The sequence below is a fragment of the Triturus cristatus genome, chromosome 6 (assembly GCF_964204655.1).
Source record: "Triturus cristatus chromosome 6, aTriCri1.1, whole genome shotgun sequence".
Taxonomy (NCBI): domain Eukaryota; kingdom Metazoa; phylum Chordata; class Amphibia; order Caudata; family Salamandridae; genus Triturus; species Triturus cristatus.
In genome coordinates, this window is record NC_140589.1 from 1,779,034,286 (window position 1) to 1,779,047,546 (window position 13,261).

At 38.1% G+C, this 13,261-nt stretch overlaps 1 protein-coding gene across 6 annotated transcripts in view; it reads left to right on the forward strand.

Annotated features, from left to right (window-relative positions):
- The window catches only part of NCOA1 (nuclear receptor coactivator 1), a 1,112,411-nt gene extending 1,100,676 nt beyond the window's left edge, over positions 1 to 11,735 (forward strand). For all 6 annotated transcript variants that reach the window (XM_085613077.1, XM_085613079.1, XM_085613078.1 and 3 more), the window contains one exon: positions 466 to 11,735. In XM_085613077.1, the coding sequence (XP_085469203.1) occupies positions 466 to 639 (174 nt within the window). In that variant the 3' untranslated portion in view covers positions 640 to 11,735. The remainder of the gene's footprint in view (positions 1 to 465) is intronic.
- The last annotated feature ends 1,526 nt before the right edge of the window (positions 11,736 to 13,261 follow it).

Genomic DNA, 13,261 nt, shown 5'->3' on the forward strand with positions numbered 1-13,261 from the left:
TTTAAATCTCAGATTATTTTTTTTGTTCAGTTAGAAAATGTGGACTCTTAATTTTTCCCATTTATTTTTTATGAATTAGCAGGGCGAAATATTAAAACAACCTACAAGAAGGCTTTCTGTGAATGTTTAAGCTTTTCATTCATGAGTGTTGACTAAGGGTAGACTTTGAATTCTTGCACTTTTATCTGTATTATGAAAAGATGAATTTGGAACTTTGATGGGTAACAATAAAACATATTTTAAAAACATAACTATCCCATGGTCCCTTTAGTGCTATTCCAGGATCTAAATGTACTCTACATGATTTAGAAAAGCAAGTAAATGTGTGTGTATAGAACTCAAAGCCATTCACGTGCCTGCAGTATTGGTAGCTAGATCATTGTATTGGCCCACGTAGTCTTGACAGGAAGAAAAGGGCTTTTCTTTTTTCCCTCTCCCTTATTCCAGTCTTTTCTCTCCTGACAGGTGCAGCAGGTCCAGGTCTTTGCTGACGTCCAGTGCACGGTGAATCTAGTCGGTGGGGATTCCTACCTGAATCAATCCGGCGGTCCAATGGGAACCCAGAAGAGTACCTCTTCTGGCTCTACAACGCCTCAGGCCCAGCAAAAGAGCCTCCTCCAGCAACTGCTCACTGAGTAGCCGCTTTCCAAAAGAAAGGAGGGGAAGCAAGGAATGTGAATTTCATTAACAGATATATATATATATATATATAAATATATATATTATATTTTTCTGAGATTTTTGATATCTCAATCCGCAGCCATTCTTCGGGTCGGTAGTTTGTGGAACAAAGAGGTATTTTTGGTTTGTTTTATTTTTTTTTGGTTTACTTTGTGTTTTGTGGTTTTGTAACCACATTGGAATGTTCCTAGACGTTACAGGGCCAGGCAGTCCATTCCTTGAGCCAAAAGAGAAACATTTCCTATTTTTCTAATCGGTTGCTGGCACTTCTGATTGCGGACGGGAAGGCACAGGAAGGAAGACCCTAAGAATTGTATGCACTCAGTTGCAGCTGGATCTGTCACTGACTCCAAGACTGGCGAAAAAACGCACCTTTGTGCACCAGGGGCAACAGACTACGGGGAAGAGCGGGACACATAAGCTTCTCCCACCGAAAGCCATTTGTTCTCTCTCAAAAACACCCCTGCATCTTGGTCGTATGTACTATCATAATTTTTTCCTACCGGTGGTGACTGTGGATTTTTAAGAGATCGTGTTTTCAGTCCTCTATTTCATGACTTTGAGGCAGATTTGAATAACTGCCATCCCCCCCAGGAGCAGAGGCGGAAATGTGTCCGTTTTAACAGGGCTCGGAAAGAAAAAAAACCTGGCAAAACATTTGGAGATTTTTTTAAAAAGCAATAATTTAAGGGTAAATGATGGAGGCAGCTTGTCTGTGAATGTACATATGTATCGGATCAATATATTAAAAGAATCAAGTAACCCTCTGTCATTACACCAGGCTAGCGCAGTACATCTAAGTTTGCATTTTAACCTAAAGAAATGGCAAATATCTGATCTTGTTAGACTTAGTTTTTCACAAATCTATTACTTTACATCATAACTTATGCGAGGTCTGTCTGTGCATTTTCTTAATTCTTGCACTTACAGTTAGTTATGTCTGCAGCTTCTTTTTATTGTGTCTGAAGATGGTCTGTATGCTAATGGGACTACAGCATTCCAAATAATGTTGGCAAGTGGCTGGGTTGCTTTTATACGCCTTGAATGGGGTGTGTTTTTTAAGGAAAAATGGGTTGTGATGGTAAGCATGAGCTCTGCGACTGGCGTTGTGCAAAGGTGATCATCACTAAAATAATGTATGTTGGTCCCCTGAATGATTTTCTTATTTAATCCAAATCGGACCCTATTCTGCCTTATGTTCTCTTAGGGAAGCCGAAACATATGAAAATATGGCCCGTTTTATATAATTTTAAAGAATTACTGAGTTATTGATTGTTTTGAATGTATGAGTACATTTCTGTTTTTGGTAGGAAAGTTAATGGGACATTAAAGTGCACTATTAAAAGTGTCCATGATCACTGGACAATTGTAACATTCACTGAATCACCACAGGATCTGGAAACAACTCACCAAAAAGTATTTCCAGCCACATAGGATAAATTGGATACTTTTGGAAGTAGTCGAGGGACAGCACAGTAAAATTGATTATTTGGAAAGCCCTTGCGATTATTCAAGGAAAGGACGAATGGGAACACTGGTAGTGATGGTGAAGTTTGGAGCTGAAGTATATTCTCAACCTGCAACCTTAGACATCACCTGATGATACCAGTCTGAATTAATACGGTCACATGTTGTCTCTGTTCTGGCCTAAAAGGTCATGATTTTCCTCTTTCTTTGTTATAAAGCATTCTGCTTACCTATGCAATACACAAGAGACTTGCATTGTCCTTTTTTTCTGAATCTTGTTTCTCTGTGGTTTTTTGTCATATAATTCAGACTGTAGTACCACCTCCTAAAAATGTAAAAATACTGAATTTTATTCTTAACATATTAAGCTTATTGTATTACTGCAATTCATGACAGACAGAGAGAGTGGCATGGCTTCTGAAGATCATTACCCTACTACACTCTAATCATCACTTACTTTCCTAGTCCTTAAATCTGCTGTTACTTAGCTAATGAACAGAGAAGTCACTTCTGTGTTGTGAGGCTAACTCGTCTTTGTATTTTCTTTCAAGTTTCATCTTGGAAACTGAAGTCTGACTTTAACGAGTTTTCACGCTGTGGAGGTTGAAACAGCATCTGTTCACACTAAACAGAAACTATCAAGGATGGATTGATTAGGGCAAATACTTTTTCAGTCTTTACTATTCACCCTAGACATGGCAACCTAGAAGGCTAAAATGCCAACTCATCACTTCATCAACAGTCTTTTTCCAAGAGTAGAATGTGGCTCCAGCTTACGTGAACCTAGTGATACTGCACAACAGCCGAACCATAAAGACAACATATAAAAGGTGGGAGATAAAGAGGAAACAAAACTGCAGAAAAAATGTCCTATAAAAGGTTTTTAGAGCCTTTGAGATTTGGGGTGAATCATGTCGTCTCAGGATCACAGTCTAAAGGTTCATGCTTCTTAACTTACAGTACAACATCTACAGTGAAGTTATTGTCTGCAAGCTGAGAACTTCAGACTTTTAAATTCCTTAGTCCTGACCTGGCAAGAACTTGGTAGGCCACAATTATCGACGTGAAAGTTTCAAATTTCACTAGAATTCAAAACCTATTTCTAAGACCAGGGAGTGATTGGCTCACAAGTGCAAAGTTGCATGAGCTGGAGTATCCACTGCAGTGGAAGGAGAATTTGCACATGTGGATTTTTCACATATTTGCAAACTTCTTTAATTAATTGAACCAATGATTCATGTAGTGATATCTTGTATTAAGTATAGTGAAGTAGGATCCTCATATAAAAAGAGGGCGTGTCTACTGACAAAACGGTATTTAAATTAAGAGCTATGATTTCAAATCTTTGATATACTATTGAAGCATCACCTTCCTCGGAGCAGGCAACAAGCATGACTGACCTTTTTTGAGTTTAACTTCCCCAGTTCTGTCTTTTTAGTAAGGCCACATCCACTAAACAATGTGACAGAATCTCGATAAGTAGACCTTTGTAAACTGAGTGCAGGGCAGAGCAGGCCACGGCTTGTTAGGTTGCTCGTACACCTGAAACATCAATTAAATGAAACAGCTGTGTTAGAGCTTTAAAATGCACTTTGATAATACACTTTAACAAATTGAAAAGAGTAACAATAAAAGGTGTTAATGTTTACTCTGTTCACACCGCAGCGTGGTTAAAATAAGCAGCACTAGAGCATTAGCATTACCAGCCTTTATTTTGTATTTACTCCCTTAATCGCGGGGTGGCTTAAACCACATTTCTTTTTCTCTACAAATTCCCCACTGGACAACTTGCAAAAAATAGACATATGGTTTAAAGCATCCAGAATGGAAAGAAAGAGTCTTGTTAGAGAAAGTCACTCCTTCAGGCGATGGACTGAAGGAATCAACCTGCATCTTTCCTGGCACCCAGGAAGACCATGGTGAGATTAATTCTCTCTCGCTTTGCACCACACTCTGAAGGGTCCATAGTGAGCCAAGCTGCTGAAACGCATGCTGGTAGGCTGAAGCAGAATATGAACTCTCACCTCTTATCAGTTCTGGAAATTGAATACGGTGTCTACCGTCATATCCACCATGGGTGGACCCACTCTTGGAGAGCAGCCTTTAGTGGCACCAGTGCACCCCGGGACCGGCAGAGTGAGGGGTAGGTCTTCAGCCATAGCGACAAAGTTCCACACAACACTGCACTACTCAGTGTTAGCACCTGCCGGTACACGTTGACATACAGTGTTGACCCGATCTGGGTGATGTTCAAGGTTTTCAGGTACCACTTTTTAGGGTGCTGTAAGGGTGGTCACTAATTGTCACAATCTCTGGACCACCACCAAAAACTGTAGCTAGCCTGTACATTGGCCCTGAAGAATTGCCGTCCAACAGACTTTTGGGAAGAAATATGTTGGCCTGATTTCATAGCGTAATCCCCTGTAACCTTAAAAATAGGGGCACGCCGATCATTATTTTAATCAGGATAATGGCCAGTTCCATTAAAATAGTTGTTTTAGCCTCACATTTCACACATCTACATTCACTAGGGCCCTCACTCGCACTGCACCCAACGGCTAGGAAAAAAGATCTCTGCTAAAAGGCACCATCATGGCTGTCGGTCGTGTATTGCAGCGCTGACCCGACGAGGAGCAGACCCAATGAGGAAGCAAGACACCTAATTGATTGGGTGTGTGAGGGTCCGTTTCCGAAAGGAGGACTACCTTCTCCTGACCTGACTGAGCATACATATTGCTCTACACACATATCTACCTGTACTAACATAGGAGGAACAGCATACCGTTCTGGTTGATATTGTGTTTGGGCATGTATGCTGGACCTAGTTAAATATTAGCCCATAGTCCTTCTTTTTGTAGACACCAGTGTAGTTTGCCACAGGAACTGATCTTCTGCGAACAAAGGCTTGTTGTGTTTCTTTTCTGTGATACTCCACGAACTGCCTCCATCTCCAAATGCTTGAGAACAAACCTGACGATACAGTGGTAGCCGTACATGACACTAGTGATTTAAAGTTTTTCTATAGACCTTGTCCACCAAGCTCTGTTTGATGATATAGGGACACCAGGGATCACATCTCTACTGTTGATCTTCTGTCATTATTATTATTATTAAGCTCCACTAATCGGGTAGTCTTATCATAAGTCACATGACTACTATTGCCACTAATGACCAGCTATCGGTTCCATTTATAGGAAGACTTCGTAGTACACCTTTTTAATCGCTGTTACCCATGACAACAAGGGCAGAACTATGTCAATACCAAATAGTCCTAATACAAAGTGGGTCAGTTGTTGTCATTGTACAATGGGTGGTGTGAGGGTTGTACTTTTTCTGTGCATGTTCATACATTGCACTTAAAACATCTGGCATTCAGAACTATACCAAATACATCTTGCTGCAATCAACATTTATGGGAACGTAGCTGCGGAAGCCTTTTCTTGGTTTGATGTAATTGCCACATCTTTTCTTACCCATCTGAAGTCCTACACCACATTCTGAACTTTTCAGACCTAATTTATAAGCACTTCAATGCTTTGAGATGCCTAGCAAATTAAGCTCCTTCTCCCTGGGAACTGCTTTTCATGTGGGAAGAACACCAATGTATAGAACGGAGCAAATATTAGTTCTGAAGGCGTGTGCACACCTCGGATGACAAACTGCTCTTAATCCTTGGATTTTCTTTAGAGCTCATACACCTGCAGGGTACAAGGCCAATCCAATTATTTTGGTTATTTCTGATTCTTCTGTGAAGATGAAAAACCTGGAAGTGTGTTAGAAAATACCCTCTTGCTTTTTGCTTTTGAAATGGTTCTCCACATTGCCAACTTCTTCATTGTGGCCAATAGGGACACTAGCAACTACAGACTTTTAGGGTACAAATTGCATAATCATTGTGGACCTTACTTTAAGCTGGAGATTTTTACGTACCAAACAAAATCATTAACTATTTCCAAAAAAGTACTGAAAGTTTTGAGTATTTGAATAAAGAACAACCTTGAAGGATGTTATCATTTATCAGTGATTGCCTCTCTGACCACTATCTATCTGCCCACCAGTTAAATGGTGCATATTTATGTTCCTTGCAGCTCAAGGCCCACTCTTACCATCAGCAAAGCTGTTTTAGTTTTCTGTAGGCTTTTTACACTGTGCCATTGTCCCTCTATTATATATATTTTCCTGGACTGTGCTATCTTTTTTCTAGTGGTGATCATAGATGAAATATGTTACTGCTGCTCTTCCCTGCACTGACTGACTGTCCCATGGAATGAAAATCTTATTACGTATCTTGTCAGCTTTATCTCTTCGTATACGTTGGTACTGATCCTTCAGATGCCTGCAAGTTGCATGGTAGTTACTGAAGAGAACAAAATGAATTGTAAAACCCTCCTAGCCAATTCTTACTTTGATGAGATGAAATCTGGTCAGACAGCTTCAGGCCAGTGCTCTGCACTGACAGATCTGTGAATGGCTCAAAAGACGTGTATCACAACACTGGTTTTCTGAGTAGTTTGACATTTGAAGTCCACCGTATGCAGAATCAAGCATAGTTGGGTTTGTGTTTGTGAAATAAAGTGACTTGAAACTACTACTCTTCAGATTGGTGCTTATGTGACTGTCTTGTACAATTTAGACCAAAGACAGAAACATGGTTTCTTCTCACTAACATTTGGATTATGTTTTCGGAGGGCCTTCATAATCACAGTTTCCTCCCAGGTCTTCATTTTTGTTCTCGCTGTTAGCAAACATGTCTACATCACACAAATATGTAAAATCACTTCAGTGGTTCCTCAAAACATTGATGAGACGTTAACAATCATAGATTTGTTCAAACTGCATAGAAAGCATGTTTTTGTTCAGCCTAAAGCTCTTTCATGGTCTTATTTTAAACATATACAGCTTATTTGTGCACAAACGTACTTTTAAGGAGAGTCGTTCCACAGTTTAAGTTGCCTATAATGGCTCTCAACTTTCAGGATCAGAAGTCTTTGTATTTGTTGCATATCTTGTGACACTAAGGGTGTAGTAGGGGCACCATAAGATATTATATTCTGCTTCTTGCCTCCTCTAAGAAGTAAGAATATTCAACAACATCACTTCTGTCCTTTTCAACCTCTGCTGACTTCTCTTCTTTAGACTCATTTCAGATCCACACTCGCCTGTATTGTTTTCACAGCTATTGACTTGAACCAATCAATCAAACCACCTACTTTACCTCATATCAAAATGAATCGGGTTGGAAGTTTTGTCAGTATTTGCAGCAAAATGCCTCTGCTGTTTGACATCCTACACTAAACAAAGCTAAAACTTATTCACATATTTTCTCTATCCCAGATCATCACGCTTAATTATTGATGTGCTGCCCTCTATCATTCTCTTATAATTCGGCAGAGGCTCCAAACTAAATCATAGGAATTAGCGGCTATAGAAAACTCTACACCACCTCCGAGCTGCACTGGCCATGTAGTATGTCCAGAGCTACCTATCTTTATACATGTGAATTTCCAACTTCAAGGGGAACAAGAATTAGATAAATAATTACCAGTGCAGTGAAATCAAAAATATGTTTTAAGTAGTTACACGCCTTAAAGCACTCCAGTCTGAAATGAAAGTTACTGTTTAACTTACAAACAATAATATTTTAACTGTCTTATCTGGATCAATGCTCTAAAGGATGTAACTCCAACCTTCCTTTAAAGATACTTACCGTTAGGTGCCTTTTAAAACCTTCCTTGCTCTCTCTCCTTAATTAAGATGCACCATCTGTTTCTTCCACCTGTTTTTTACCTCCTTCATTTACCTCCTCCGGTCTTGCCCCTCTTATCGTATGTCATCATTATCTCTTTGTAAAAATATTCTGTTAGGCTGTGTTGGTGGGCGAACACTGTAACAGTTGGAACGTATGTCCCGGGTCTGCATTGGTTTAAACAAGAAAAACACCCACTCCACCTCTTACCCTGAAGACCCTGGGGATTTGTTAGGCTTGGAACTACAATGTAGTTTTGGAAAAACTGTTTTCAAATATATAGAATAAAATCTATAAGTTGTGGTGTTGTATATGTTGGGCACTTATGAAATATCTCCGTACTTCATAATCTGTTGACCATTTTCGATCCTCTCTAGAGATGTGTGGAGGAAAACATAGAATTTCTTCCGATTAACACCATCCCTGCCTCCTTGGAGCTATGCAAAAAATTGGTTCATACAGGTTTGCAGCACAATTTCCACAGCACATTGACAGAATGTAATTGGTTTTACAGACAGTTCAAATAATATGGGCATGAAATTAGATTATGCTTAAGTATTTTTCCCAAAAATATAAAACCATAACTTTCTTTCATTTGATCATACAGCTTTTCTAGCTAGATTCTATATTCAATTCCTGAGGTGACCATTCTGTACCAGCGATAGTCTTTATATTCCAGTTACAGCCACCATATGTGCAAACACAAACACTTGGACCTGCTCACTTAAAATGGACATTCTTCAGACATGCTGGTGTATGTACTGTCACGCACACACTGTCTCCTACTCTGTCGCTCCTTCTGCTTTTTTTGTGTGTGACCCTCGCACTGTTTTATTAAAAATGATTCCTCCTATTGTAAGTATACTGATTATCTGATAGGTTGCAGTGGAGAGAGTGTATTTTTGAAGTAAAGGGTGATTATGCAAATTCCCTACAAATATGATTTGAATATGTGATTGAAATTATACATTTTTGCAATTACGTTTTTCGGCATTAATGTGGCCTGGTTATATACAAACTTTATCACCTCTTTGTATTGATTACTAACGTGAGACTGAAGCATGCTATAATGGCTGAGTGGCAGGTCATATCATTGGAAACATTAACCAGAATTTGCATTTGTCTTACATAAATATTTCCACACAATATTTACAGGGGAGAAATGAATGCAGAGAAAAAATTGCATTTGAAAATGCTGGGCTTAGTCCCACATTACTAGCAAATTGCCGGATACAAATTACTGTTGGCTACCCAGTCCTAGCACTGCGCATCTTTACAGACAGAATGCCTCTATAGTCAGGTTGCACAGCCTAATAAGGTTTGGCATTCCCTGTTTTTTTCCTAAGAATGTTGCTGACCATATATTTCCATTAACTGAGTTTGTTTTAAATATCCCTCTTCACTTTCTTTGACTAATATCCACAAACATCTACAAAGAGCTAAAGCATGTCAATACAACACTTCATTTAGATTTATTAGGCTTCCCCTTACCAACTTGATTGACCAGGTAATTTACAAAAGCTTTTGTTAGGCTGGAAAAGTGTTTGGAATTTGAGCTTTTGAGAAAGAATGGGTAGTCAGTTTTCAAACACCCCGATTGTGTCCGTTTTATTTCTGCAAACACATGCATGGCAGGCACTTCTTACCTGTATCCTGTCATGTTAGTTATAAACTGGACTACAGTAACAGCAGAACATGCTGCAAATATGCCTATGGGGCAGCATTCTGTAATATGATACACAGTAATATGAAATAAAGGTATTTTGTATACAGACACAGACAACAATGGAGGATTAGTTGTGATCCAAATTTGCTAAATTAGTGCCAGCTCTGTTACTTCTGCAATCTTCCTGTAGATCTCGTTTCTCAGTTGAATCTGATCATTGGGAGATTTACAAATCAGTCCGACCGGTAAATTTTGATGCAGGGAACAGATGAGAATGAAACCACCGCACACAGCAAATGGTATGCCAGGTGTATTTTCAGTTCTCTACCGGAGGGCAGTAAACTGAACCATGTGTGTAAAGTAGGCCTGTAACTTAAAACTATTCATTTAGCAAAACAAGTTTTCCTGTAGGCTGCACTAGTCATCTTTGAAGTGCACATGAGGTACGATGTCGATATATGCTATGAGTTTGATTTACAGCTTATCCATGTAAGTGGGCACATGTGTTTCGCATGTACCTCTGTACATAGCACAGCTAACTTCTGTAATCGATAATAGGTGAGATTTGTTTTTAAGTGTTGTTCACCCCTTCTTAATCTTTTTATGGGCTGTGTTTGATATCAATATATTGTTTACCTGCTCTCTGCCATGAACCTTGGCTCCTCCAGCACTTGGTGACAGTATTAAACAACTGACCTTCAACAAATCAACTCAGGACCTGCATTGTGTATAGCGTAGAGTAGTAAAGCGTTGTAAAACAAATCTACCTGTCAGCTTTTAATACAGTATGAGGAGCAGCTTTTATACATTTCCCCTTTTGTAAATGGGATGTCAGAGCCATTTACTTAGATAAACTTTTCATTTTGAATGTCATGTGATTTCAATGTCTTCTCTATAATGTCACCTTTTGAAATGCTTGTACTCATAAGTTACCTCGTGCATCCAACCTCAACCCTTGCAGAATCCACTAATTACCAATGCACCATATTTTATGCAAAAACCCCCTCTTACTCTACAAGGGTTGTCTCTATATGTAAGGTTGTTCTCAGCTACAGATGACTGTTTGCAAAGTACATGGTGTGACCTATTTTAAAACTCGGCTCCATTTCAGTTTTCGTTCATGTAACACAAATCTGCTTCAGATGTGAAAAGGGGAGTGCCTATTAAACAAAAGCTTTTGTTACTGGATATGTGTCATGTTTCTGGCTTCTAATATTTGCTCTTTATAGGCTAAATATGCAGCTCTTGAATGTGGTCATGTAGGAGCTACCTTTTGTGTCTTTTCCCCGGTTGCTACTCGGAAAGCTGCTTTGAAAAACATGTTACCAGCTTGTTCAGAGTTTTGAATTTACTCCCCCGGGATCTATTCACAGAAAAACTCTATCTTATTTTGTGCCTGTGGCTATTAATCCTCGGTGCATGGGGCCCTCAACGTTTAAGGAGTACTGAAATAATCAGCTAGATACAATTTATTCTTACATTTTGAATTGAAATACAATTTAGCCAGCAAGTTTTGCTAATGTAAAAAAGGTATGAAAATGTTTCAGATATTTTATATCGCAATTGTTTCTAAGAAAAAAGAAAAAAAATACATTGGATTTTCATAAGAGTAGTCTGTTTTCCTCGATAAATAACGCTAGGCCACTTTCTGCTAGATAAAAAGAAATAATAATTGCTCTTTGAAATTTAAAACAAATGTTTTATATTTTGTTTGACATTAAAAATGGTTCTTGATTAAATTGATAATAAATAATTTATTGTAAAAAGGTATCTGATCTCACTTTGAATTTCTTAAAGAAAGTTGCATTAAAATCTCAAATTAACAAAACAGCATAATTTGTACGTGTTTTCTCCTGCAGGATTTGTCTGTTTTGAGAATAGAGAGAATAAATCGAATGATGGAATATTGAAAAATCTTGCAATGACCGGTATAATTTACAATGAGGTATTTTGAAAGATTTGTGTCTTGTTTTATGAAGAGAGAATATTTTGCAAAGAGTGTCTATGTTTTGACTGTATTCCTGTATTTAAAAAGAAGCCTAAAAAGAGAGAGAGAAGAGATTTAAATGATTTATTCAGGTGGTTGACTAATATTGCTTTTGCTGTTATATTATTGGCTTTATTCAATGTTTAATTATACTGTTTATTGTAAATAAAATAATTTAAAAACTCTGACTGTTAGTACTGTTGTTTATCAGGTGATTACCAAATATATTTATTGGAGTGAGGTTTAACTGTTATTCATTGCAGCAGAAATATACTCTTTCAAAATAGGAAGGAATGACTGCCTTAAACTGTCTCTATATCCATCCTGCAACCAGGCCCTGCAACAAAATCCATGCAATGCACGGTGAAGGATATCTTACTTTACATTAAAAAAACCATAGAAAGTCACTGAAAAAACAGAGGTTAAAGGGAAGCTATAGCTATTGGAATTAAAGTTAAAACAAACCGTTCACAATTAACAGAACCACTGAAATCCACCAATTATAGTTATCTCCATTAATTATAACGCAAGCCCTAAAGCATCTATCATTTGCGCCCTATACCTCACATATGACATCACTGATAACATCATTGCAACATCTGAAGTGAAAACACTGCGAGGGTGGGATTTAAATTACTTTAGGGCACATTTTCACATAATTATGTCTCTTTAACCTTTGTTTGTTCCCCGGTAATTGATATAGATATTGATATATATATATATATATATATATATATATATATATATATATATATATATATATATATATATATATATATATATATATATATATAATTGAGCCAATGGACTCCTGCTGTCTTCCAACCACTTCCCGCTTTCGTGGCTGGTGCACAGCAAACAGGAGCAGGTCCCGATAACGTATTTAAAAGGCAAGCTCGTCGTCGATCCTTGACTAAGAAAAGAGCTAGCCCTCCAGAGATTTTTGCACCAATCTTAATAAACGTCTCTTTTCTTCGTCGAGGATCGAGGAGGTTGCCTTTTGAACATATATATCTTCGAGAAAGCTAGTCACCCACTCACTATGGCAAGCTATTTTTAGGGCCTACTGGTCTGGTGAGAAAGCATGAGCTGGCAAAGAACAGGTGTTCGTTCATTCGGAAGGTCAATGAGCAATAAAGATGCCTTTAAATCTTCTTTAATGTTGTCACGTTTGCTGTGTGTTCAAATGTCAGCTTTGTCTTCTTACAAATTGTTGCCTATTTTATCCTGGAAATTGGGGTGTAATTTTCTTTCTTTTACTGCAAAGTTAGAGGACTTTGTAAAGTGGACTGTCTGAAAATTGTGCTGGCACACAACATTTAAAAAGCTTGTACATTAATTGACAAATATATTTCAGTACTTTGCAAAGCACTGTTTTCATAATTGAGATGAAAACAAAGATTTTAATAAGATCAAAACGAATCAGAATGCTTTACTTTGGTGATGTGCAGAATTATAAATATTTGCTAAAAGCTGATTTCGACACCTTATCGTTTGTAAGCTATATAATTCACTAAAACGGCATGTCAGTGGGAACGTTTGTGGCAATTTTAATGGAAAATGTCTGTAAATGACAGTGTGCTTGTAAGAGGTGTTTTAGTAATATTTATTAAAAGTGAGAGCTTTCAAATATGAACTGAGAAACATTCTTGCCCCCGCCCTGATAACAATGCTATTAGTGATCTAATAACATTCAGGCCCAGGTAGACAGACG